Source organism: Tachyglossus aculeatus, chromosome 21, assembly GCF_015852505.1.
Source record: "Tachyglossus aculeatus isolate mTacAcu1 chromosome 21, mTacAcu1.pri, whole genome shotgun sequence".
In the NCBI taxonomy this organism is placed as follows: domain Eukaryota; kingdom Metazoa; phylum Chordata; class Mammalia; order Monotremata; family Tachyglossidae; genus Tachyglossus; species Tachyglossus aculeatus.
Genome location: NC_052086.1, coordinates 14,317,871 through 14,345,487, shown reverse-complemented (window position 1 = coordinate 14,345,487; position 27,617 = coordinate 14,317,871). Strand labels below are relative to the sequence as shown.

Sequence of the window (27,617 nt, the reverse complement as noted above, 5' to 3'; positions counted from 1 at the left end):
ACCCGACCCTCCTCCGTGGACCGAGGCGCCCTGACCGGCCGAGCCGCCCGGCGCCCCTCCGGCCGGCCCCGCTCACCCCGAAGCGCCCAAGCCGGGAAGGGGGGCCGCCCCAGGAGATGACAGGACGGGAGAGGAGAGGATGGGCCCCTTCGTCCCCGAGAGCGGCGATGACCCTGATGACCAACAACTGAGTAAGCGAGCGGGGCAGAGGGGAAGAGGGCAGGGGCGGAGGACGCGGGCGGAAGGAGGCCGGGGCCTTGGCGAGCGGGAGCGGACGGACGCGGACGGATGGACGGACGGAAATCCAGTCCGATGTCCCGCCCATGGAGGGCCTCTCTAGGAGCTGGTGGTTCTCTCCTCTCACTGAGAATAACCCTTTCCCTCCCACAAACCCAGCCATCCTATTCCTCCTCCTTACCGCCTGTCTGAGGCCTCGGTTCCTCAAAAGGAACCTCCTTTTCCTCCCCTCGGCCTTTCTCTCTGACCCCCGAGACTCCGGGTTCCGCCTTCGCTCTCCCGCTGATTTCACGTCGGTGGCTTTTGAATCGGGTCGGAAGAGGGCCTTCTCCGTTCTAATCCGACTTCACCTTTCCGGTGCTTCCGACGTTAACCGGCCACGCTTTCCTCCCCAAAACACTTGCTTGCCTTGGTTTCGAGGACCCAGGTCTCTTCTGGCTTTTTGTCATCTCTTGGAAACCACACCTAAGTGGGGTAAAACCCACGTTTATTTAAAAAAACAAAACAAAAAAAACCCCTAACTCCATGTTCCTGAATTTCTTGATTCTTTTTCAAACCAACCAGGCAGGGATTGGGAACCATTAGAAATTGTAATGTTGTGATTTTTTTTATTGCTTTTTTTTTTTTTTTAACTGAGCGACCCCCCGAACTGGCCTGCTCCGTGACTGTTAACTCCCTCCCTCCACTTGCTGGGCTGCTGTTGGACGATTTTTGCCAACCAGGATTTAAACCCTCGTAATCCCCTCTGCAGCTTTTCAGTTTTAGCATCGGTGGCTCTTCTTGGGGGCTCCTGAAGGTGGACTGGGAGAATTTGTGGTGCTGGGGGAGAAAGATAGATCAAGGAAGCAGTGTGGCCCAGTGGATAGTAAGCACTTAGTACAGTGCTCTGCACACAGTAAGTGCTCAATAAATACGATTGATTGATTGATTGATAGTACATGGGCCTGCCACTTGTCTGCTGTGTGACCTTGGACAAGTCATTTTTCTGTGCCTCAGTTACCTCTTCTGTGAAATAATAATAATGATAGCATTTATTTATTTATTTATTTTTAATGGCATTTATTAAGCGCTTACTGTGTGCAGAGCACTGTTCTAAGCTCTGGGGAAGTTAAAAGGTGATAAGGTTGTCCCACGGGGGGCTCACAGTCTTAATCCCCATTTTACAGATAGGGAACTGAGGCACAGAGAAGTGACTTGCCCAAAGTCACACAGCTGACAATTGCCAGAGCCGGGATTTGAACCCATGACCTCTGACTCCAAAGCCCATGCTCTTTCCACTGAGCCACGCTGCTTCTCTGTGCAAAGCACTGTTCTAAGCGCTGGGGAGGTTACAAGGTGATCAGGTTGTCCCACGGGGGGCTCACAGTCTTCATCCCCATTTTACAGATGAGGGAACTGAGGCCCAGAGAAGTGAAGTGACTTGCCCAAAGTCACACAGCTGACAAGTGGCGGAGTCAGAATTTGAACCCATGACCTCTGACTCCAAAGCCCATGTTCTTTCCACTGAGCCACACTGCTTCCCCAGTGTAGGGAATAAGGCTGTGAGCCCAGTGCGAGACAGGGACTGAGTCCAACCTGATTACCTTGTATCTACCCCAGCGCTTAGTACAGTGTCTGGCATATAAAAAGCACTTAAATAACATGATTGTTACTATTATTATAAATATCATTATCCTATTGTTGAAATCATCATCATAATCAGCGTGGCCTAGTGGAAAAAGTGTAGGCCTGGAAATCAGAGGACCTGGGTTCTAATCCCAGCCTTGCCACTTGTGTGCTGTGTGAACTTGGGCAAGTCACAACTTCTCTGGGCCTCAGTTTCCTCACCTGTAAAATGGGGATTCAATACCTGATCTCCTTCCTATTGAGAATAGGAGCCCGATATAGGAACTTGTGTCCGAACTGATCTACCTGTATTTACCCCAGCGCTTAGAGCAGTGCCCTTTCATCATCATCATCATCATCATCAATCGTATTTATTGAGCGCTTACTATGTGCAGAGCACTGTACTAAGCGCTTGGGAAGTACAAATTGGAAACATATAGAGACAGTCCCTACCCAACAGTGGGCTCACAGTCTAAAAGGGGGAGACAGAGAACAAAACCAAACATACTAACAAAATAAAATAAATAGGATAGATATGTACACGTAAAATAAATAAATAGAGTAATAAATATGTACAACCATATATACATATATACAGGTGCTGTGGGGAAGGGAAGGAGGTAAGATGGGGGGGGTGGAGAGGGGGACGAGGGGGAGAGGAAGGAAGGGGCTCAGTCTGGGAGCCCCTTTGTTTTAAAGGCATTTGTTAAGGGTCTACTATGTGTCAAACACTGTTCTACGCCCTGGGGTAGATACAAGTGAATTAGGTGGATACAGTCCCTATCCCACATGGGGCTCACAGTCTAAGTAGGAGAACTGAGGCACAGAGAGGTGAAGTGACTTGCCCAGAGTCATACAGCAAGCATTTGGCAGAACTGGGATTAGAACCCAAGTGCTCCAACTCCCAGGCCTGTGTTCTTCCTGCTGGACCATGCTGCTTCTCTGGGCTAGACACAGAGCAAATATTTACCAAGTACTGTTATTATCATTATTAATGATAAATAATAGAAAGAGATGTTCCCAGAAACATTCCTTGGGAGCTGTCCAAGGGGCTTCTAGGCCTCAGTCCCTCACCTTCGTACCTGCTTAGAGCTTATGGTCTAAGAGGAAGCCAAGAAGACCTAAATGGGCGAATGGTCAAGAGTTGAAAGAATGTGAGAATGGCTCCAGAAGAGTTCAAGAGATGTTCAAGAAGAGCCACCGATGCTAAAACCGAAAAGCTGCACAGGGGATGACGAGGGTTTAAATCCTGGTTGGCAAAAATCGTCCAGCAAGTGGAAGGAGGGAGTTAACAGTCACGGAGCAGGCCAGTTCGGGGGGTTGCTCAGTTACCTGTATATATGTTTGTACATATTTATTACTCTATTTATTTATTTATTTATTTTACTTGTCCATATCTATTCTATTTCTTTTGTTAGTATGTTTGGTTTTGTTCTCTGTCTCCCCCTTTGAAACTGTGAGCCCACTGTTGGGTAGGCACTGTCTCTAGATGTTGCCAACTTGGACTTCCCAAGCGCTTAGTCCAGTGCTCTGCACACAGTAAGCGCTCAATAAATACGATTGATTGATTGATTGATTAAAAAAAAAACTGGCTTCTAGGATCATCAGGACGTTTCGCTCTGGGCCGAGGGCCCGGTGGGAACGACATCCCAAGCTGAAGCCTCGTCCCTTCTGAGAGGAGATTGGGGCTGGGGTGGCTGAAGGGCCTCAGACCCAGAGGGTGAGGTCAGGTCAAGCTATTAAAAAACCTAGTCAGGCCGGAAATCCCTTTTTGTGTTGGAGGGCAGGTAATACAATAATAATAATAATAATTGTGGTATTTTTAAGCACTTACTGTGTGCCAAGCACTAAGTGCTGGGGTAGATGCTCGGGTTGGGCATAGTCCCTGACCCACAGAGGGCTCCCAGTCTTAATCCCCATTTTACAGATGAGGTAAAGTGAAGTGAGTTGCCCAAGGTCACACAGCAGGCAAGTAGCAGTGCTGGGATTAGAACCCAAGTCCCTCTGAGTCCTAGGTCCGGAGTCTAGCCACTGGGCCACGCTGCTTCTCAGCTAAGGGCATGAACTGTGAGGGCATGGCTCTGTGGACCTATGGCTCTGTCCTGACCGCCCACTGAAGCATCCACACGTTGCAGAAACATCCCAAAGTGACGGCCCAGGCCCAGCCGCCGCTGCCCGAAACCCCCGGCCCCGTCAGCCTGGTGGAGACCCGCTCCGGACGGCTCAATCCCCAGGCTCGGTTTGAGCCACCAGACAGGGACCAGAACTCGGCCTAGCCTGCTGGCTACCGTGGGCCAAGGCTGGCACTTAGAACAGTGCTTTGCATGTAGTAAGTGCTTAACAAATGCTATTATTATTATTATTATTATTATTATTATTATTATTATTATTATTATTATTTGCTGCCCCAAAACAGCTTTCCTCCTGGGGAGAGAACCCCATGACCCCAACCCACCCCAGTGAGGATCCTGCATCCACAGGGGACTCATGCCCCCCGACCCTCGAAGGGAACTCTCCTTTCTGAGGTGATATAGGAGAACTTTAGGTATTAGCGCCGTAGATATCACTTGCCTTCAGAGGGCACTTAAAGAACTTGTAAAATGCCTTTCCATGATGAACTATTAAATTGTAGAAGGCTCTCTCTCTCTCTCTCTTTCTCCCAGAGGGAGTCCTAAAAAAGAGCATTCATTCTCTTGGAAAAACAGTGGATCCGGTGCTAATGAGATTATTAAAACGGAGTGGTGATCTGTCATTTTTAGAGGGTCTCGTAAAAATCGTTAGAAATCAAGGAGAGGAATGAAAGGGAAAGTACCATGGGGTATATATGTTTGTACATATTTATTACTCTATTTATTTATTTTACTTGTACATATCTATTCTATTTTATTTTGTTAGTATATTTGGTTTTGTTCTCTGTCTCCCCCTTTTAGACTGTGAGCCCACTGCTGGGTAGGGACTGTCTCTCTGTGTTACCAACTTGTACTTCCTAAGCGCTTAGTACAGTGCTCTGCACACAGTAAGCACTCAATAAATACGATTGATGATGATGATGATGGGGTGAGGTGAGGAGGAAGGCCCTGTGGGTGTATAGGAGAACATTCCGGGGGCAAGACAGGGGAAAGTTTTCTTTATCATCGTTTTCTGTTCATAACTGAGTATCTGCAGTGGATTATCCCTGCACAGGTGGAAATGTGTTGGGGTGAGTTGTCGGGGTATGTCTCTATCATCATCATCATCATCATCAATTGCATTTATTGAGCGCTTACTGTGTGCAGAGCACTCTACTAAGCGCTTGAGAAGTCCAAGTTGGCAACATATAGAGACAGTCCCTACCCAACAGTGGGCTCACAGTCTAAAAGGGGGAGACAGAGACCAAAACCAAACATACTAACAAAATAAAATAAATAGAATAGATATGTACAAGTAAAATAAATAGAGTAACAAATATGTACAAACATATATACATATATACAGGTGCTGTGGGGAAGGGAAGGAGGTAAGATTGGGGGGATGGAGAGGGGGACGAGGGGGAGAGGAAGGAAGGGGCTCAGTGTGGGAAGGCCTCCTGGAGGAGGTGAGCTCTCAGTAGGGCCTTGAAGGGAGGAAGAGAGCGAGCTTGGCGGATGGGCAGAGGGAGGGCATTCCAGGCCCGGGGGATGACGTGGGCCGGGGGTCGATGGCGGGACAGGCGAGAACGAGGTCCCCCACAGCACCTGCAAGCATCTATGGGGGTGAGTTGTCAGGATGTGTCTGAAGGTGCTTACTACGGGCCAGATGTCATCACTCAATCGGTGGTATTTATCGAGTGAAACTTACTCTGTGCAGAGCACGGTGCTTAGCAGTTAGGAGATACAAGAGGACAGAGGCGGCAGACCCATTGGGATGACCCCAGCTGCTGCCGCCCTGGGGGGTGGGTTCGAAGTTTGAACCAGGGCGGGGAGGGGTGCCACTGTGAGGAGGGAAAGGGGTGGATTCAGGAAATGCAGGGGAGGAAGACCAGCGGCCGAATGTGAGGGTGCCATCGTTCATTCATTCAATCAGTCGTATTTATTGAGCGCTCACTGTGTGCAGAGCACTGTACCAAGCGCTTGGGAAGTACAAGTTGGCAACATCTAGAGACGGTCCCGACCCAACAACGGGCTCACATCCAATCTCGTGGGCTCTGGTGAGCACCGATTCCCCATTTGCCATGGCAGCAGCATTCATTGAGCACCTCCCGGGAGCAGTGCACTGTACTGGGCACTGGGGAACGTAGACGTCAAAGAGAAGTCAAAGGCACAGCCACTGCCCTCAAAGAGTTCATTGTCGAGCAGCAGACAAGCGACCTGTCAGACGTAAAATAAGTAAAAACATAGATACAGTTGATTAAAAACAGTAGGAGGCAGGTAGTGGACAGATGTGTACGGGAGCTGCCGAGCTGGATACATCCACGGCCTGCAGGATTTTGTAGATTTCAATCGGTCCTGGGCCCCTTCAATGAGTGTCTTTCCAGATTGAAGAGTCTCAAATGCTCATTGTGGCCAGGAAAAGTGTCTACCGACTCTGTAGACAAGCGCTTAGTGCAGTGCTCTGCACACATAAGCGCTCAATAAAAATGACCGATCGATTGATTAACCTTTCTGTTTATCCTCCTAGGGAAGCTTCTTTATTCCCTGATCTCTCTTTGTCTTCCTACCGTTGCCTTTATTTCTCCCACTGCTTTTTCTGTTGCATTTTGGGGAAGTATTTTTTTTTTTCTGCAGTTGATCCTGGTATAACGCCTTGAAAGCTCTAGAAGAAATGCCTTTTCTACAGCTTCCTCCTTTCCACTTCCTCTGAGTTGGGGTCCTGGTTTACTCCATTCCAGTTAGTCTGTCTGCCGCTCAGACCCTGTGGCCTCTTATGTGTGCTAAGCCTTACCTGTCCCCGGCCTCGACCCTCTCTCCCTTATCTTCCACTCATCTGACCCCTTTTCCTCGGCCTTCACCATGGTCACCTCCCCTGCATTTCCTGAATCCCTCCCTGGGCCGACTTCGGCTTCCTTTCTCCCTTCCCTCCCTTTTTCATGCAAGCTTTGGTGTCCGTGTAGTCCCACCGTCCCCCCCCTTCCTCCATCTGTCTCCCATTTGCACCATCCCACCACAGTCACTCTCTCCAAGGTCTTCAGTGATCTTCTCCATGTAACTTTCCCGTCACGGCGGACCACCAGCCTTCCTGTTTCCAAAGCCCAAGTCCTTGGCCTGATCCTTGATTCCTTGCTCTCGTCTGATTCTCTCATCCAGTCCGTGACTAAATCCGGACGGTTCTTCCTCCACGACGTTTTCCGGATCGTCCCTTTCTTCTCCTCAGACAGTGGTACTCGTAATAATAATAATAATAGTCAAAAATAACTGTGGTATTTGTTCAGCGCTTACTGTGTGCCAAGATTGTATGAAACACTGGGGTTGAGACAAACAATTCAGGTTGGACACAGTTCCTATCCCACCTGGGGCTCACGGTCTTAATCCCCCTTTTATGGATGAGGAAACTGAGGCACAGAAGGATCTCTCTCTCTCCGTCTCTCTCTTTCTCCCAGAGGGAGTCTTAAAAAAGAGCATTCATTCTCTTGGAAAAGCAGTGGATCAGATGCTAATGAGATTATTAAAAGGGAGTGGTGATCTGTCATTTTTAGAGGGTCTTGCCCAAGGTCCCACAGCAGACAAGTGGTAGAGCCAGGATCAGAACCCAGTTCCTCTAATTCCCAGACCCATGTTCTTTTCCTTAGACCTTATTGCGTGCGTCCTTTGTCCAAAGCACTGGACTAAGCGCTTCTCCGTCCAGATAATAATAATAATAATAATAATAGCATTTATTAAGCGCTTACTATATGCAAAGCACTGTTTTAAGCACTGGGGAGGTTACAAGGTGATCAGGTTGTCCCGGGGGGGGGGCTCACAGTCTTCATCCCCATTTAACAGATGAGGTAACTGAGGCCCAGTCTTGCCCAAAGTCACACAGCTGACAATTGGCGGAGCCGGGATTGGAACCCATGGCCTCTGACTCCAAAGGCCGTGTTCTTTCCACCGAGCCACGCTGCTCCTCAGATGGCCACCGCTGCAGTCCAGGCACTTGTCTGATCCCACTACGGGGTCAGCCTCCTTAACTGGGCCTCCCTGCCTCCAGCCTCTCCCCCTTCCAGTCCATAATTCACTCTGCTCCGTGGATCATCTTCCTAAAATGTCCTACACACGTTCTCCCCCCTCGCAGAGCTGGGACCAGAGCCCGAGCATCCTGAGGTGCAAAGCTGCCCTCTTTCCACGGGGCCACCAGTGAGATTAGCAATTGCGTTCATTCATTCAGTCGTATTTATTGAGCGCTTACTGTGTGCAGAGCACTGGACTAAGTGCTTGCAGTAATGCCCGCATTAATCAGGGGGCAGGGGAAGGGGAGGGAGAGTGGGGACGGAGGAGAGGCAGTGGGTAAAACTGTATAGGAAGGTTCCCTGTCTCCATAGAGAGTGTGAGATGTTTGTTGATTTCTATTATTCATTCATTCATTCGTATTTATTGAGCGCTTACTGTGTGCAGAGCACTGTACTAAGCGCTTGCAGTAATTCCCGCATTAATCAGGGGGCAGGGGAAGGGGAGGGAGAGTGGGGACGGAGGAGAGGCAGTGGGTAAAACTGTATAGGAAGGTTCCCTGTCTCCATAGAGAGTTTGAGATGTTTGTTGATTTCTATTATTCATTCATTCATTCATATTTATTGAGCGCTTACTGTGTGCAGAGCACTGTACTAAGCGCTTGCAGTAATGCCCACATTAATCAGGGGGCGGGGGAAGGGGAGGGAGAGTGGGGACGGAGGAGAGGCAGTGGATAAAACTGTATAGGAAGGTTTCCTGTCTCTGTAGAGAGTTTGAGATGTCTGTTGATTTCTTTTATTCATTCAATCATATTTATTGAGCGCTTACCATGTGCAGAGCACTGTACTAAGCGTTTGGGAAGTACAAGTTGGCAACATAGTGCCCGTCTCCCCCACTTGTCTCAGTGAATATGCCCGCCAACTCTGTTGTATTGTAGTCTCCGAAGCGAGACTACATAGTAGAAGCACAGAGTAAGCGCACAATAAATACCGTTGAAGCAGCGTGGCTCAGTGGAAAGAGCCCAGGCTTTGGAGTCAGAGGTCATGGGTTCAAATCCCGGCTCCGCCACTTGTCAGCCGTGTGACTTGGGCCAGTCACTTAAATTCTCTGAGCCTCAGCGACGTCATCTGTTAAATGGGGATGAAGACTGTGAGCCCCCCGTGGGACAACCTGATCACCTTGTAAATTCCCCAGCGCTTAGAACGGTGCTTTGCACAGAGTAAGCGCTTAATAAATGCCATCATCATTATTATTATTGATTGATTGACTTTCATTCATTTCTTTTAGACTGTGAGCCCACTGTTGGGTAGGGACTGTCTCTGTATGTTGCCAATTTGTACTTCCCAAGCGCTTAGTACAGTGCTCTGCACATAGTAAGCGCTCAATAAATACGATTGATTGATTGATTGATTCGAAGCATTTATTTCTTCACTGTAAGGCAGCTGAACGTGACAGACTTCCTTAGCATGACTGGGAATGTGTCTACCCACTCTGTTTTAGTGTACTCTCCCAAGCGCTGAGTACAGTGCTCTGCACATAGTATATGCTCAATAAATACCATTATTGATGATGATGATGACGACTGCCCCTAGCTTCTCATCCCTTCCCCCTCATCTGTTTGCTAAAATCCCGTGCTGCCATTTTTTGGCCCGTCCCCACCTCCCTCACCACTCCTCAACTGGCTTCAGTCACCTTCCTAACCTCTTCTCATCAGCAATTAATTTATCTTTATGGCATTCGTTAAGCACTCACTCTGCGCCAGGCATTTTACTAAGCGCCGGGGTCGACACAAGCTAATCAGGTTGGACACAGCCCCGGTCTCACACGGGGTCCACCGTCTTCCTCTCCATTTTCCAGTTGAGGGAACTGAGGTCCGGAGAAATGAAGCGACTTGCCCAAGGACACACAACAGACAAGTGGCAGAGCGGGGATTAGAACCCAGGTCCTTGTTGAGTCAGTCGGTCATATTTATTGAGCGCTTACTGTGTGCAGAGCACTGTACTAAGCACAAGTTGGCAACATATAGAGACGGTCCCTACCCAACAACGGGGATATTTATTCCATTTATATTATTTTGTTAATATGTTTCGTTTTGTCGTCTGTCTCCCCCTTCTAGACTGTGAGCCCACTGTTGGGTAGGGACCATCTCTAGATGTTATATATATATATGCATATGTATGTGTATATATGTTTGTATATTTATTATTCTGCTTATTTTATTTGTACATATTTATTCTATTTATTTTATCTTGTTAATATGTTTCGTTTTGTTGTCTGTCTCCCCCTTCTAGACTGTGAGCCCGCTGTTGGGTAGGGGCCGTCTGTGTATCATCATCATCATCAATCGTATTTATTGAGCGCTTACTATGTGCAGAGCACTGGACTAAGCGCTTGGGAAGTACAAACTGGCAACATATAGAGACAGTCCCTACCCAACAGTGGGCTCACAGTCTAAAAGGGGGGGAGACAGAGAACAAAACCAAACATACTAACAAAATAAAATAAATAGAATAGATATGTACAAATAAAATAAATATGTGTATATGTATATATGTACCTATATATGTTTATATATATATGTATATGTGTTTGTATGTATTACTCTATTTTACTTGTACGTATTCTATTTTATTTTGTTAATATGTTTTGTTTTGTCTGTCTTCCCCTTCTAGACTGTGAGCCCGCTGTTGGGTAGGGACCGTCTCTAAATGTTGCTGACCTTAGTCCAGTGCTCTGCACACAGTAAGCGCTCAATAAATATGATTGAATGAATGAATGAAGGGGCTCACAGCCTAGAAGGGGGAGACACAACAAAACAAAACGTGTGGACAGGTGTCAAGGCAGAACAAAGCCTAGTCCGGGGCTCTAGCCAGCCGTGTAAGGAATTACAGAATTACAGAAGTCATGGTTGCAGGACTTCAAGATAAGCAGATATAGGTAGTTACGACGAAATTTGGTCCTGTTAACGTGCACTTGTGCGAGTGGCCATGCTCCCAAATGCTCACCTCATCCGAATCGGGGTACATATTTGCAGAGTGCTTATCGAACGGTGATTCACTGTGAGGAAAACAACCCAAGAAGATTGCTGCCATTGCCCGGCTGTAGCACGTCGAAGTTTCCCCAACCGCCTAGGGACAAGGGACACCTGTTCCCGAGCGGGAGAACCTCCCATAGGAAAAGGAGGGCCAAATGGGGCCATGACGGGATTACCGGTTTGTGAGACCTGGGGCAAGGAGATGTCATGGGGCCGCTCCCTCCCACAGCCTGAGGGAATCATAATTACGGTTTTGACCGACCTAATTAACGAAGGAGGCGAGCAGCCACGGCCTAGTGGGCCCGGGAGTCCTGAGGACCTGGGTTCTTATCCCCGCTCCGCCACTCGCCTGCTTTGTGTGTCCTTGGGCAAGTCACTTCATTTCTCTGGACCTCAGTTCCCTCAGCTGTAAAATGTGGATTAAAACTGTGAGCCTCACTTGGGGCACGGACTGTGTCCAACCTGATTACCCCTATCCGCCCCAGCGTTTAGTACGGTGCCCAGCCCTTAGAAAGTACTTAACGGATACCATTAAAAAAATGCCGGCAATTAGCTCTATCCACCCCAACGTTTAGTGCGGTGCCCGGCCCTTAGAAAGTGCTTTAACCATTAAAAAAAAAATGCCGGCCCTCTCTTTTAAAAGTTTCAGGGTATTTTCAATCAGTGGCTTGAGATTGTACACAGCCTACTAAATGGGGAAAAATGAGATTTTCCAGAGGTGGTGGAATTTTTGTTTGGACTATTTGATTGCTTTGGCGGAGGCCACACCAAGCCGTAGCGTGGCCACTGTGCCCAAAACCTGTCCCGCCCAGACCGCGGCAACACTGGCCATCGGAAGTAGAGGGCTGACCGATTTTCGGGTTCACTTGTTCCGTGTAGACAGGCCAAGAGGATTCGGGGGGCTCTACCTGGAGGAAAATCAATCCATCTGTAGCATTTGTTGAGCCATTATACCGGGCGGAACACTGTACTAAGCGCTTAGGTGAATACAGTAGAGAGAGGAGGCATGTCCTTAAGGAGCAAACCAACCGAATAAATGCTCCGATTCTCATCTCGACTCAACTTTCCCATTCGACCCACATATTTAATCTGTCGCCGTAGCCTTCACTTCGGTCCCACCTTCACAACGCTAAAATCCACCCTTTCCTCTACCACGTTACTACGTCCATCCCGTCCCACCTGAATTACTGCATCAGCCTCCTTGCTGACCTCCCACTCATTCATTCAGTCGTATTTATTGAGCGCTTACTGTGTGCAGAGCACTGTACTAAGCACTTGGGAAGTACAAGTCGGTAACATATAGAAACGGTGCCTACCCAACAACGGGCTCACAGTCTAGAAGGGGGAGACACAATACAAAACAAAACTTGTGGACAGGTGTCAAGTCGTCAGAACAAATCAATCGTATTTATTGAGTGCTTACTGTGTGCAGAGCACTGTACTAAGCACTTGGGAACTACAAGTTGGCAACATATACAGATGGTCCCTCTCAACAGTGGGCTCACAGTCCCCTGTCCCTCCCCACACCAGTTCATTCTTCATTCTGCTGCCCGGATCATTTTTCTAAAAAAATTTCAACCCCTGTCTCCCCGCTCCTTAGAAACCTCCAGCGGTTCCCCATCCAGCTGTGCAACAAACATACATTTTTTACCATCGGCTCTAATGCCCTCACCTTACCCGCTCCTATCTTACCTCGCTGCTCTTCTACTACAACCCATCACGCCCACTCCGCGCCCGTAACACCGACCCACTCGCCGGACCCCGATGTCATCCATCTCACCACCGATTCATTCATTCATTCATTCAATTGTATTTATTGAGCACTTACTGTGTGCAGAGCACTGTACTAAGCGCTTGGGAAGTACAAGTCGGCAACACATAGCGACGGTCCCTACCCAACAATGGGCTCGCAGTCTAGGAGGGGGAGACAGACAACAAAACAAGTAGACAGGTGTCAAAACCATTAGAATAAATAGGTAAATAAACTTAAGGAACTGCCCTGAGAAAAGCAACCCCATCCTTCCTCTCCCACATCCTGCTTCTGGCCAGGAACTCCCTCCCCCTTCATATGTGGCTGCCCACCACCCTCCTCACCTTCGCAACCTTATTAAAATCACATCTCTCCCTAAGAAGCCTGTTGTTTTGTACTTTCCCAAGCATTGAGCACACTGCTGCGGGCTCGGGAAGCGCTCAGTCAGTATCACTGACCGATTGATAATCGAGCTGTTTGCGGAGAGGTCCCACTGTTGGGTAGGGACTGTCTCTATGTGTTGCCAATTTGTACTTCCCAAGCGCTTAGTACAGTGCTCTGCACATAGTAAGCGCTCAATAAATACGATTGATTGATTGATTGATTGAAAGAAGGTGGTGTGTGCTTTTTAGCCTTTCAGCATGCGCTTGAGGCTCCAGATCCCAAATTCAGGATCCGGGGGGGCCTGGACTGGTCATCTTAATGGATGCCTGAATTCCCTCCTCCCCTCTTCTCTAGAGTTTGTGTACCCACACTCCTTTTCCTGCATAAACTCTGCTGTTTTATGGTATCTGTTAAGTGCTTATTATGTGCCACGCACTATACTAAGCGCTTGGGGTATATACAAGCTAATCAGGTCAGACACAGTCCCTGTCCGACGTGGGGCTTGCAGTCTTCATCCCCATTTTGCAGATAAGTCTTTTAGACTGGGAGCCCACTGTTAGGTAGGGACTGTCTCTATATGTTGCCAATTTGTACTTCCCAAGCGCTTAGTACAGTGCTCTGCACATAGTAAGCGCTCAATAAATACGATTGATGATGATGATAAGTCACAGAGGCCCAGAGAAGCGAAGCGACGCCTAAAGCGGGCAAGTGGCAGAGCCGGGATTAGAGCCCAGGCCTGGGCTCTAATCAATCAATCAATCGTGTTTATTGAGCGCTTACTGTGTGCAGAGCACTGTACTAAGTGCTTGGGAAGTACAAGTTGGCAACTTATAGAGACAGTCCCTACCCAACAGTGGGCTCACAGTCTAAAAGGCTCTAGCCACTAGGCCATGCTGCCTCCTCCTCCAGCGCTGCTGAAGTCCTTTTTAGCCGTGGGAAAGGAGCTGCCGGAGAGGCCGACGAATGAGGGACGGTGAGGGGTTTGCCGTTGGGATTCTGGAATTAAATCACCCAGTGATCCAGCTACCCCACTCAGTCATCCTACAGACCGACGGTTTAAAAAAAAAACAACCAAGGCTAAAGGAGAGACGGGTCTCCACAGTGTAGCCGTTTGGGATATAAGAGAAAAGCAGAGTCCCTTGAGTCTCTATATGACTTTTCTTTCTTCGTGGTATCTGTTAAGCACTTACTAGGTACCGAGCCCCGTTTCAAACACCGAGGTAGATACAGATCAATCAGGCCAGACACAATCCCTGTCCCACATGAGGCTCACAGTCCAGGAGGGAGAACAGGTATTGAATCCCCCTTGGCGGGTGAGGAAACTGAAGCCTGGAGAAGTTAAGCAACTCTCCCAAAGTCACACAGCAGGCAAGCAGCGGAGCTGGGATGAGAGGCCCACGTCCTCCGACACCCAGGCCTGTGCCCTTTCCGTAGACCACGCTGCTGCCCATCTTATTTTACTTTCCCAGCCTCCCCGTGAGGTAAGGAGGACCAGTGTTGTCCCCGATTTACCGATGAAGAAACTGAGGCCTAAATAGGTTGATTTTGTGGTTCACCCGGGGTTTCCCAGCAGACTCCGGTGGCAGAGCTGGGACTGGAATCCAGGTGTCCTGATTCCAGGGCCCACTTTGGACACCTTTCGTCCCCCCATACAGTCCACATCCACAGGAACAAGAGCGGCCCAGCACCTAGGAGATCTGAACCCCGTTGAAACCCCCTCTCACTGTTCCAAGCAAACTGTGGCGTAGCAGAGAGAGCGCAAGCCTGGGAACCAGAGGACCCGGGCTCTCATCCCGTCTCTGCCACATGACCTCAATCAATCAATCAATCGTATTTATTGAGCGCTTACTATGTGCAGAGCACTGTACTAAGCGCTTGGGAAGTCCAAGTTGGCAACATATAGAGACAGTCCCTACCCAACAGTGGGCTCACAGTCTAAAAGGGGGAGACAGAGAACGAAACCAAACACACTAACAAAATAAAATAAATAGAATAGATATGTACAAGTAAAATAGAGTAATAAATATGTACAAACATATATACATATATACAGGTACTGTGGGGAAGGGAAGGAGGTAAGACCTCAGGCGAGTCACTTCCCCTCTCTGCGCCTCAGTTTCCACAACTGCCAAATCAACATCATCATCATCATCAATCGTATTTATTGAGCGCTTACTGTGTGCAGAGCACTGTACTAAGCGCTTGGGAAGTCCAAGTTGGCAACATATAGAGACAGTCCCTACCCAACAGTGGGCTCCCAGTCTAAAAGACCAAATGGGGATTCAATCCCCGCTCTCCCTCCTATTTAGACCGGGAGCCTCGGGTCGGCCGGGGACCGTGCCCAACCTTATCTTCATTCCATCGTATTTACTGATTAGTGCTCTGCACTAAGCGCTTGGGAAGTCCAAGTTGGCAACATCTAGAGACGGGCCCTACCCAACAGCGGGCTCACAGTCTAGAAGACTGTGTTTACCCCAGTGCTCGACACACAGTAAGCGCTTAACAAATACCATTTGAAAGTTTAAAAAAAGGAGAGGACGAGTCTCTCCCCCGCTGGTTAGGAGCTCAGGGCCCCGTCAGTCACAGCGCTGCTGGAGACAATGCATCCCCCCCGCCCTACCTCCTTCCCCTCCCCACAGCCCCTGTATATATGTTTGTACAGATTTATTACTCTATTTATTTGACTTTCACATATTTACTATTCTATTTATTTTATCAATGATGTGCATCTAGCTTTACTTCTGTTTATTCTGAGGACTTGACACCTGTTCACGTGTTTTGTTGTCTGTCTCCCCCTTCTAGACTGTGAGCCCGTTGTTGGGTAGGGACCGTCTCTCTATGTTGCCAACTTGGACTTCCCAAGCGCTTAGTCCAGTGCTCTGCACGCAGTAAGCGCCCAATAAATACGATTGAATGAATGAATGAATGAGCAAGAAACCCCAGAGCCGAGATTGTAAAGGACAAAGATCCTTCCTGGTTGACGAGACCCCAAGGTGGCAAATAATAATGATGGTATTTGTTAAGCACTTACTGTGTGCAAAGCACTGCTCTAAGCGCTGGGGAGGATACAAGGTGATCAGGTTGTCCCACGGGGGGCTCACAGTCTTCATCCCCCTTTTCCAGATGAGGCCCAGAGAAGTGAAGGGCCTTGCCCAAAGTCACCCAGCCGACAGGCGGTGGAGTCGGGATTAGAACCCGCGACCTCCGACCCCCAAGCCTGGGCTCTTTCCACTGAGCCACGCTGGCAAAGAAGACTCTCCCCCTCAGTCACTGAGAACTGCCAGGGCAGAGACGAGGCGAGTTTGTACGCACGCTCCCAAACCCGCCCGCGCAGAGACCCAGAGCCGCAGAAAACAAAGGGAAGGAGGTTCTCCGCAAGTCCCAGAGCCCGGCGCGGCCAGGGCGGAAGCCTTCAGATTCAGACCCCCAGAGCCCGGGGTCGAAGCAGCGTGGCTCAGTGGAAAGAGCCCGGGCTTTGGAGTCAGAGGTCATGGGTTCACATCCCGGCCCCGCCAATTGTCAGCTGTGTGACTTTGGGCAAGTCACTTCGCATCTCTGGCCCTCGGTGACCTCATCTGGAAAATGGGGATGAAGACTGCGAGCCCCCCGTGGGACAACCTGATCACCTTGTAACCTCCCCAGCGCTTGGAACAGTGCTTTGCACATAGTAAGCGCTTAATAAATGCCATCATCATTATTATTATTATCATTAAAGAGGCCGGCGGGCCAGCCGAACACGCTGCAGAAAAGCGTCCGGCAGTGTTAGTCGCCTCGAGCTTTGTGGAGCGTTTCTGCAGTCATCATCATCATCATCATCAAACGTATTTATTGAGTGCTTACTATGTGCAGAGCACTGTACTAAGCTCTTGGGAAGTACAAATTGGCAATATATAGAGACAGTCCTTTTGAGCTGAGGAGTATGAGCCCGTTGTTGGGTAGGGACCCTCTCTATATGTTGCCAACTTGTACTTCCCAAGCGCTTAGTACAGCGCTCTGCACACAGTAAGCGCTCGATAAATACGATCGAATGAATGAATGAGTATTCAGAACCGCCACCCCCCAGCCCTGTTCATCCCCTCCTTCTTTCCCACGGTTAATCGATCAATCAATAGGATTTATCGAGCACTTACTGTGCGCGGAGCTGAGGAATCCTTTTCTCCCGAGCCCTCAGATCTGTCCAGACCCTTCTCCCTTCCCCAAGCCCGGGTGTCACATCGCTCTCCTCCCGAAACCACCTGGCTCTCCGAACCCGGGTTCCTCGACCCCAGTTCCCGCCTCCAGCCCCGGCCCTATCTTTCTCCTTCTCTAAGTGCTCTTGGAAATGGAAACCGAACCGAACGAGAGAGTGGAGTCGAGCCACCACCCCTGGAAAAACCAAGACCATGGGGCCAGATGTTGGCCCTCCGCGCCGCCGCTTCCCGCATCCCGCTCCCATCCGAAGTGGAACTCCATGAGGCGCTGTCTTTGGGAGTGGAGTCTCTGCCCGCGGCCGCCAGCCTCCACCTCCCACCCCGGCCTCTGCCATCCTCTCGGAAGGCAGGCGGCCCGCTCCTCAGCCCCCGGCTCTCCGGGCTTCCTCTTTTTTTCCGGTATCGCAGGCAGCGAGGGGTTAAATCCCATAGAGCTGGCGCTCCAACTCCAGGCTAGAGGGGCCCGGGAAGCTGGGGTCACTTCCTGCTCCGTCCCAGTCACCCTGAACTGGTCCCCGGGTCCTCAGACTGGGATCGCCCCCCCCCTTGAGAAAGACCCCGGAGTCATCAACATCCAGCCAACACCCAGAGACAGGCCACTTAGGGGGGTTAAGTCCCCTGGGGCTAAATCCCCATCTTTGGCTTCTCCCAGTCCCCCAGAGCCGTGAGTCGGGGACGCCTGGGTTCATGGGAAGGCGGGGAGGGGTGGCCTAGAGGGACCCGAGAGGCCTACCGGGGAGACAATGGAAGTCGGGAGGACTGGGAAGCAGGACCCCAGGGGCCTGGAGGGTGCATCCTTCCCTCCCCGCTCCCCAGCCAGTCGGCTCCCAGGGGTTTTTGTGAAGGGGCTGGGGTGGGGGGGTTGTGGGGGGGGAAAGGGACGGGAAAACCAGAGTCAGTGGTGAAGGATTCTGGGAAGGGAGCAAGGGTCTGGGCTGGGAAAAGACCCGAAGCGTGGGGCATTCTGGTCAAGGGGAAAGAGACCTGAAAAGGAGAGGTAGGGGCTAAGAGGGCAGAGCCCCTCGGGCCGGGGTGCCCGGAGCAGAACGGGTCTGGCCCGAGGACAGGAAGGAGAAGAGCTGAGGGGCCGGGATGCTTGGGAGAGAGTGCCAGGGATTGGGGGGCTGAGCGCGACCCAAGAGAGCGGGCGACCCCGACTCTAACCTCAGGGTCACCCCGGGCCGGTCCTTCTCTTTGTTCCTCAGTTCTCACCCTCTGAAATAAGGGGGTAGGGACGTTTCCCCTGAATATCAGCCCCCTCTCTCTGTCTGTCTCTCAGGCTCTTCGGCCTGGAACTGTCTCAGTGACAGAGGGGAGGGATTTCAGGAGTCTGGGGACGCTTGGAGAGAGGAAGCGGAGAAATCTGATCAATCGATGGTATTGAGCGAGTGCTTCTTGCGTGCAGAGCACCGCAGTCAGCGCTTGGGAGAGCACGGTAGGGTTGGTAGACACAAGCCCTGCCCAGGAGGAGCTTACAGTCTACAGGGGGAAGCAGACACTAAAAGAGACTCCAGATGGGGGAAAAAGAAGAGTCATCTAAGTGGCTGTGATCTCTCAGTCCAACACTGTTCAAGTCCCTGGCGACATGAACCCTGGGCAGTCTCCTGGGGGCCCTCCCGGCTTTCAGACCTCCAGGGCTCCTTCCATTCAACCTTTTCCTTTCCCCTCTGAATTGGTGGGAAACCGTGCCTCAGCCTTCCCGGGTCCTTGGAGATCCATCTTCCACATCACACCGGCCCCGAGAGCCAAGCAACAATACGCTTAGAGACTCCTTCCCCGGCCCGCGCCCTGGCCTGGTCGGGCTCCTCCTTAGGCCTGCCCATCACTCCCCACCACCCGGCACCGCTGCCCTTCCCTCGGAAAGGAATAATTGGAGGGCTTTGGTGGGGAAGGGCTCATTTCAAGCTCTATCCTCTTTCCAGTGGTCAAATTTCCATCCATCCCGCTACCAAGGGAAACTCGTCCCTTTGGTTCTCGCCGTACGTCAAGTTGGAAAACCATCGGTCAGTGTCCTCGAGAGGCTTTCAGCAGAGCCTTCCGTTTCCCCTCGGCCTTTACTTCTCTGACCTCAGTCTTACCAGCGCCTTTGCCCAACTCCATCCCTCTCTCCGGGCCTCTATCCCCATCTCCCCTGAGGTTGGGGGGTACAGAACCCCAGCTCAGGTCTCACTACGCTACGGCGAGAACCTGTCTCATTTTTTTCCAAGAACAGCTGGGGGACCACTCCACTTCCCGGACCCTTGCCCTCTCTCCTTCCGGAGATCCAGCCCTTCTAGAGCCTGAAACCGGACTTGCTGGGGTGTGTCGGGGACGATCGGTAGAACGTTAGCTTCTTGAGAGCGAGCCTGACTCTCGTTTTCATTGTATTCTCACATGGTCTTTGTACTGCGCCTGCAGCCAGTACGCATTCAATAAATGCGAACGGGTGAACGAACGGATGGATGAACGAATGGCCCAAAAATGACTTGGAGCAACAGAGCCTTGGAGGAGAATCGAAAAGGCTAAACTTAAACCTCGGGAGAAAAGTTTCGGTGGAGCTCTGGGAAAGCGATGACCGGAGAGAGGCCTCCTGTGCTTAGTTAGGATTGGATTTCAGCGGCCCCCGGCCCTTTTGCCCCATTCTGCCGCCCCTTTTCCATCTCAAACCGTCCTTCCCTTCCTGCCTCCATCAGCCTAGCCCGTTGACTGGGAAGCGCTCTCTTTCCCGAGAACTCTCCAGGGACAGTAGTCCCCCAGCTTCCCGCAGATGGGCATTCCCGTGGTCGGGAAACTCTTTCTGAGGTCTAACCGCTGTCTCTCCAGCCGCACTGTCCCACTCCGGTTCCAGGCCGCCCCCCAAAGCCGGCTTACCATGCCCATTCCCGGATTCCGGGCTCAGGCCCCATCCCGGGCTCCGCTCCATCCCGCTCCGCTCGGCCGGGGCGGTGGGCCGGCGTTCGACCTCTAGCCGCTTGCTGGAGTGGCCCGGCCCCCGGTGTCCGGGGAAAGCGCTCGGCCGGGTGGCAATCCGGTCCTCCTCAGGGGGAGTGTCCCTTTTAACCCTCCGTGGGCAGGAGCTCGCTCTGCCCTCTCCAGCACCCACCAGAGAAGAGTTTATTGGCTTTAATTAGCAGCCCCATTAAGGAGGAAAATTAGAGCCATAACAAGCTTCCCCCGATTAGTGAAATAACAGGTTTCCCCTGACCCATTTCCCAGCCCCCGGGCGTCCCTGGCTAGGGGAACCAGCTCCCGCCCCCCCGGGCGGCCCTCCGTGCCCGGATGCCTTGGGTTCAAAGTGTTTACGTCTGACGAGCTTTTAATTGGGCTTTTCTCATTTCCCTTAATCATCTCTGGAGGACGGTTCTCCCTCCCGTGGCGACGACGAGAGAAATGAAGGCCCAGAGAGCCGGGGAGGGGCCCAGAAGGAGAGACCGGGCAGAGAGGGAAACGGAGGCCCGAGGAGAGGGCCGGCCGGAGGGGAGATGCCGCTCGCCCGGGGACCCGCCGCTCGCAACTTCCAGCCCGGAGAGGCGTCCCGCGGGCGGGCCGAGCGCCCGGCCCCTGACGCGCTTCTCCCTCGTTCGTTTCCTTCCCCAGGGTCCCCAGCGGCCACGGCGGCCCCGATCCCGGGGATGGAGCGAGGGGCGGAGCCGTGGGGCCCGGACCTCCGGGGCCCCGAGGACAGCCCGAGAGACGGTCCCGCAGGTGAGGGGGCCCGGACGCCCGGAGACGAGGGCCGGGGGAGGCGGGGGGGACCCGGGGTCCCGGAAGCGGGGCGCGCAGGTGAGGGGAGGGGAGCGAGAACCCCGGGTTCCAGGTGGGGGCCGGATTCTCCTCCAACCCTCTCCCTCTCCGCCCCCCGACCAGCAGGAGCCGGGAGCCCTAACGAGGAGGGGGACGGCCCCCCGTGGGGAGGATCCGGGGCCGGGACGCCGCCCCCGGGGGACCCGCTCCCCGGCCCCGACCCGACGGACCACCCCGCGGGGGAGGCGTCCCCGGCCGACTGGGCCAAGGCCCGCGAGCCCGGCTGGCAGTGGGGGACCCTGGCCTCCTGGGCCGGGGGCGCGGCGGTGGCGGCGGCGGCGGCGGCGGCGGCGGCGGCGACGGGCGGCGGGGGCGAGCCGGGCCTGCGGGAGCTGGTCCAGGGCCGGCCGGCCGGGAGCGAGAAGCCGTACATCTGCAACGAGTGCGGCAAGAGCTTCAGCCAGTGGTCCAAGCTGCTGCGCCACCAGCGCATCCACACGGGCGAGCGGCCCAACACCTGCTCCGAGTGCGGGAAGAGCTTCACCCAGAGCTCCCACCTGGTGCAGCACCAGCGGACGCACACGGGCGAGAAGCCCTACCGGTGCCCGGACTGCGGCAAGTGCTTCAGCTGGAGCTCCAACCTGGTGCAGCACCAGCGGACGCACACGGGCGAGAAGCCCTACAAGTGCACCGAGTGCGAGAAGGCCTTCACCCAGAGCACCAACCTCATCAAGCACCAGCGCTCGCACAGCGGCGAGAAGCCCTACAAGTGCGGCCAGTGCCGGCGGGCCTTCTACCGCAGCTCGGACCTCATCCAGCACCAGGCCACGCACACGGGCGAGAAGCCCTACAAGTGCGGCCAGTGCGGCAAGCGGTTCGGCCAGAACCACAACCTGCTGAAGCACCAGAAGATCCACGCCGGGGAGAAGCCCTACCGCTGCACCGAGTGCGGCAAGAGCTTCATCCAGAGCTCGGAGCTCACCCAGCACCAGCGGACCCACACGGGCGAGAAGCCCTACGAGTGCCTGGAGTGCGGCAAGAGCTTCGGCCACAGCTCCACGCTCATCAAGCACCAGCGCACCCACCTGCGCGAGGACCCCTTCAAGTGCCCCGTCTGCGGCAAGACCTTCACCCTCAGCGCCACCCTCCTGCGCCACCAGCGCACCCACACGGGCGAGCGGCCCTACCAGTGCCCCGACTGCGGCAAGAGCTTCAGCGTCAGCTCCAACCTCATCAACCACCAGCGCATCCACCGCGGCGAGCGCCCCTACGTCTGCGCCGACTGCGGCAAGAGCTTCATCATGAGCTCCACCCTCATCCGCCACCAGCGCATCCACACGGGCGAGAAGCCCTACAAGTGCCCCGACTGCGGCAAGAGCTTCATCCGCAGCTCCCACCTCATCCAGCACCGGCGCACCCACACGGGCGAGAAGCCCTACCAGTGCCCCGACTGCGGCAAGAGCTTCAGCCAGAGCTCCAACCTCATCACCCACGTCCGCACCCACATGGACGAGAGCCTCTTCGTCTGCCCCGACTGCGGCCGGGCCTTCGCCGACGCCGCCGAGCTGCTCCGCCACCGGCCCAGCCACGGGGGGGCCGCCCGGCCCGACGGGGGCCCGCCCGCCAGCCCCCCCGCCCCCCGAGGCCAAGCCCCACAAGTGCCTGGTCTGCGGCAAGGGCTTCAACGACGAGGCCATCTTCGCCCAGCACCAGCGCGTCCACATCGGGGAGAACCCCTTCCCCGGCCCGGGGCCCGCCGGCGGGGCCGGGGCCGACCCCTTCCGCGGCCTCGCGGGGGGCTCGGCCCCGCTGCCCCCCGCCGGGCCCTGCGCCTGCTCCCGCTGCGGCGACTGCTTCCCGGACCGCGCCCTGCTCCTCCGGCACCAGCTGGCCCGCGGCTGCCCCGAGGGCCGGCGGGGGAGCCCCGGGGACGGGGCCGACCCCGACCCGGGCCCGGCCGGGAGGCCCTTCGGGTGCCCCCAGTGCGGGAAGAGCTTCGGCCACGGAGCCGAGCTCCTCCACCATCAGAGGAGCCACCACGGGACCCCCGGGGCCGGGAAGGCCTTCTCCTCCTCCGTCCTCCTGGAGCACCTCAAGAGCCCCCTGGGAGCCCGGCCCTACAGCTGCTCGGACTGCGGGGCCTCCTTCCTCGACCGCCTGGCCCTCGGCCGTCACCAGGGGATCCACGCCCTAGAGGCCGGGACCCCCGGCCCCCGGGACGGGGACGGCGACTCCCCCCGGGACGTCCCCAGAACCCACCCGGGCGAGAAGCCCTTCGTCTGTCCCGAGTGCGGGGAGGGCTTCACGGAGACCGCCACGCTGGCCCTCCACCGCCACAGCCACCCCGGGCTCGCCCAGTGAACGCCGGATGGGGGGCGGGGGCGGGGGAGAACCCGCCCCCCACCCCGCGATCCTCGAGAGGGTGGCCGCTCCGCCCTCCGAGATCCTTCCGAGATGCAGGAGGGGAGAACCTTTCGAGGCAGGAGAGGAAAAACTGATGGGGTCGAGGCCCCTATAAATACGTAGGAAAAAAAACCACCCTCTAAGTCCATAGCCGAAGAAAACCCCGTAAAACCGTAGTGGGGCAGAAAACGAAACGAAACGCGAAAACCAACCCTGTAAAACTGTAGGAAGGAGGCTCAGTGGGACTCGAGACGGGAAAACCCCACAGACCCGTAGGGACAACCAAACCCTTCGAAACGCCGGTGAAAAATTCTGACAATCCTGTAGCGTCGGGGGGGGGAAAGGGGCCGGGGGAAGCCGCTCTGAAGCCGTCGGGGCGAGAGGGGATTTGCCCGAAATACGCCCGGGCGGTGGAACGAGCCCCCGCCCCGACGCAGCGGTCAAGGAGGAACTCTTTCAAGGCTTTGGGAGAGCAGCCGTAGAGACGGAGGGGAGCGTTCACGGCGCTCTCTAAAGCGGTTAACTGGGAAGACGGCAGAGGATGAGTCAGTGAAAATTCCCATTCAGTTTTGGGGAGAAAACTCTGAGACCCCGTGCAGGAAAGAATCTGCTAAAGAGCGGTAGACACCAGGAAGTTCCCGGCAGAAAAATCTCCTTCCCTTATTAGCCTGCCGCGGAGAAAAAAAAAACAAAAAAACGTAGGAAAGTGTGGGAGGGGAGGAGAGGAGAAAGAATCTTCAGAAACGCAAGGGGAAATGTCTTCCGAAGTAGAAGGAAAAGCCCTAGAAATACCAGAGAGGGAATTTCTATCCACCCGTAGCCCCTGCCGCCCCCTCGTACGACCCCTGCCAACAGCGGACGGGGAGGCGGTACGCAATCTTGGGGAAAATTTTTTTTGAGAGGGAAATCCTTTTTTAAAAACAAAAAAGGTTTTAGGAAAAGACTCTGTAGTGTAAAAACCACACCAATCCGGGGGTGGTGGCGGGAATCGCCACCAACCATCCGGAAAATGTAGGATTGTTAAGAAAACCGATGACCCTTTTAGGGAAAAATTTGGACTTTTAGAGAAAACCATAGCAAACCGCTGGCTGTTCCTCTTCCCGTCCTGGGAGACCGGGAGGGCAGGAAGACGGCGTTCATGTGAGAAACTTGGAGCCCCCCAGGGATAATCCCATTCTTCCCGCAGCCCACCTGGGGCGAGGCTGGGGCCGGTGGCCTCTTCCGTTCTGAGATCCTCAAGGGAGGAGACTCCACAACCCCCCATCGGCCCGCACGTCTCTCCCTCCTCCTGTGTGGGGAATTCTTCTGCTGCCGTCTCTCCGGCTGCAGGGATGGAGAGAGCGAGACAGACCCTGGCAGTTCAGTATCACCTTTCGGAGGAGAGCGGAAAGCGTCCAGCTCTCCGCTGTCCGTAGAACTGGGGCTAGAGGAGGACGCAGAGAACGGAAATCCGACCAACGAAAAAGCACAGCCCGGCAAGTGAACTCCACCTCTTTCCCCTCTCACCTCTTCTAATCAGAGTTCTTTAACGAGAAGCCGATAGCCGGTCGGTCCTCCCCACTGCCGTACACCCAGAGGCTCTCGTGAGGAGCGGGAAAGCCGGGCGACCGCGGAAGGAGCTGAAAGATGAGCGGATGATCGGCCCCTAAGCGTTGGCCGTGGCTTTTCCACTTCCCTTCCTGCATCCTCCAGCCCTTTCCTCGTTCCCGCTACCCTCCTCGCTCCCCTTCCCCGGATTTAAGCGGCTGGGCCTTCCATCCGGACCGGGGCGATAAAGTCGGGGAAATCCCTGCCCTTCCTCCACCTGGCAGAAAACTTCATGATTCTATCAGAGGGAAAACCACTCCATTTCTATGGGAAACAAGCTCTAAAAACATGTAGTGAAAGATACCTATATGGGGGGAAAAAGACTTGATCGGGTCTTGGCAGAGAGACCATTTAAGGGGTCGAGAGGAATAGGAGGGCACAGATATGGGAGGACAAAATCCCCAGCAAAGCGGTGAAGGGAGAAAGTGTTTGGCAGACGCCCCCCTCTTAAACCATCTCTTGACCAGCCAGTCTTCTGGAGGACCTACCTCGGGAGCAACTAGAGGGGACTTAAACTTAGGAATCCATGCGGTTCTAGGGGACGTTGGCATGAGGAAATTTCCATTCTATGAGATCACAGGGGAGATCCCCCTTTGAATTCACAAGAAAAAAAAAAAAATGAACTCCTACCCCATAAAACAGTGAGGGAACCCAAAAAGCCTGAGGATCGATCCTAGAAAATGGGATCCCTGTAGATTTTTTTAGTCAAAGCATCTCCCGCCGCTACCCGGCAGCCGAGGGCAGGAGGGCCCGGCGAACACGATGTGTAGTTAGGAGTGGACGGGACGGGGGTCGGACCTCATCCAACGATCTCCAAAACCAAAAAGGCGGGGGGGCGAGGGCGTTCGCCGCCACAGAGGCAGGGGAAGAACTCCCCCGGGAAAGTGGGAACGGAAACGTCGGAGAATTTTGTATCCGGGGGGAGGGGAGGGCAGGTGAGAAATCCTTAAAGCCAGCAGAAAAAAAAGAAACCAAACCCTCTTTTTTTAAAAAAAAACGGTAACAGAAAACCCCTCAAAATGCTTGTAAAGCTAGAAAGAAAATCCATCGCTGTTAAACGAGACTAGAGATACTTAGGGGGAGAGGTCTGAAGGGGATTATGGTTAGCTGGGAGTGTAGTTCTCAGAAGCTCAGCCCAAAGAGGCTTGTATTGTAGGAAGTGTAGAGGATATAGGGTGTAGAAAATTAGGATGCTCGCATGTTATAGGGTTGGGGAGGGAGGGGTTGGGGGGGTTTGTCTCCTGAAGGGAAGGCGGAGGGGGTGAGCGATGGGAAACTATCTGGCTGGGGCTTGGGTTGGCGGGGAGCTTTTTGTTCCTTCTGCCTTCACGTTCCTCCAAACTCCATTAGCCTCCGTGCGCCACCGTCACCACGATGCCGGGCACTTTTGCGGACCCCAGTGTCCGGCTCAGTCAGGTCTATAGGATTGCCTGGGGGAGAGAGACAGCCTGAAGAGGCGGGCGGTCTCCTGGGGCCCCCCAAGGTGTCACCTCACCCCAGAAATGGGCTCGTTCCCCCACGAGGCTAAGCCGTTGCTTCCCTCCGCCCCAGAGGTGGCTGCACCTTGGAGCTCAAGAGGGGTTGGGGTGGCAACAGAGTTGGGAGGCAGGTAGGCCCCATCCTTCTCCCTCCTCCCCCTCTGATGGGGAAGGAGGCCACACGAATTATGAAGTCAACCTGACAGTGGCCCCTCGGCCGGAGGGCACGTTGGCGATGCCCTCGCCAACTTGAGGTGGGGAGGGAGACAGAACCGACTGGGTGGGGACCAGGACGAGGGCCTGGGGTGAGCCGGAAAGGGGGATGGCCCTCTGGGGACGCTGAGTAGTGGGGAGACCCGAGACCACCACGGGTGCCGGTTGGGGACGCTTGAAACTCTCAGCACGCTGAAGTGTGAAGCCCGAAAATCGGCCCCGACGAAACCGGCGAGCCGAAGAACCGCCCTCCTCCAAAACCCGAATCGCTCGCACTCTGCCCCTGCCCCTCCGCGCCCCACCCCGGGCCCTGGTCATCCCAGGACCCCGGGCGAGAGGGAGGGCGGGCGGCCGGGGGACCGGGAGAGGGTCCCTGCCGTGAGCGTCGTGGGTCAGAAACGGTGCCGTGTCTCCAGTGGTCGTGTGGAATAGCCGAAGAGAATAAAGGGAGTGAGATTTCCCGAGGCCCTGCCGCCTCCGCCTCCTCCTTCCAAGCGCGCGGCGACGCCTCTCGGTGGGGACCCCCGGGGCCGGCGACCCCCCAACCCTCCCGGGCCCGGAGGCAATGGCCTGGCCCCAATGAGCAGCCCTGAGGACCCCCCACCCCGAGGAACGTTTATCCCATAGCGAGGATCTCAAGGCACTCTAGAAACTGCTCTTTCGTCCCCCCAGGAAGGGGGAGGGATCCGAGAGGAGACCCTAAGAGGCGGCCTTAGGACTGAAATGGTCACCGGGGGGGACGGGGGGCTGTGAAAAACCATGGGCGGGCACTCACAGTAACCCACACACCCAAACTCACGTCCTAGAAGCGGCAAGAATCCAACGGTGGAGCGGATAGAGCCCGGTCCTGGGGTTCAGCAGGTCATGAGTTCGAATGCGGCCTCCACCTCTTGTCTGCTGCGTGACCTTGGGTAA

General features: G+C 54.1%; 1 protein-coding gene across 1 annotated transcript; it reads left to right on the top strand.

Annotated features, from left to right (window-relative positions):
• ZNF629 (zinc finger protein 629) lies at nt 1–26,214 on the top strand. Its single transcript, XM_038762718.1, has 4 exons — nt 1–191; nt 20,875–20,982; nt 21,145–22,643; nt 22,699–26,214. The coding sequence occupies exons 1-4, from the start codon at nt 140–142 to the stop codon at nt 23,380–23,382; spliced, it is 2,343 nt and encodes a 780-aa protein (XP_038618646.1). The 5' UTR covers nt 1–139; the 3' UTR covers nt 23,383–26,214.
• Nucleotides 26,215–27,617: the final 1,403 nt, after the last annotated feature.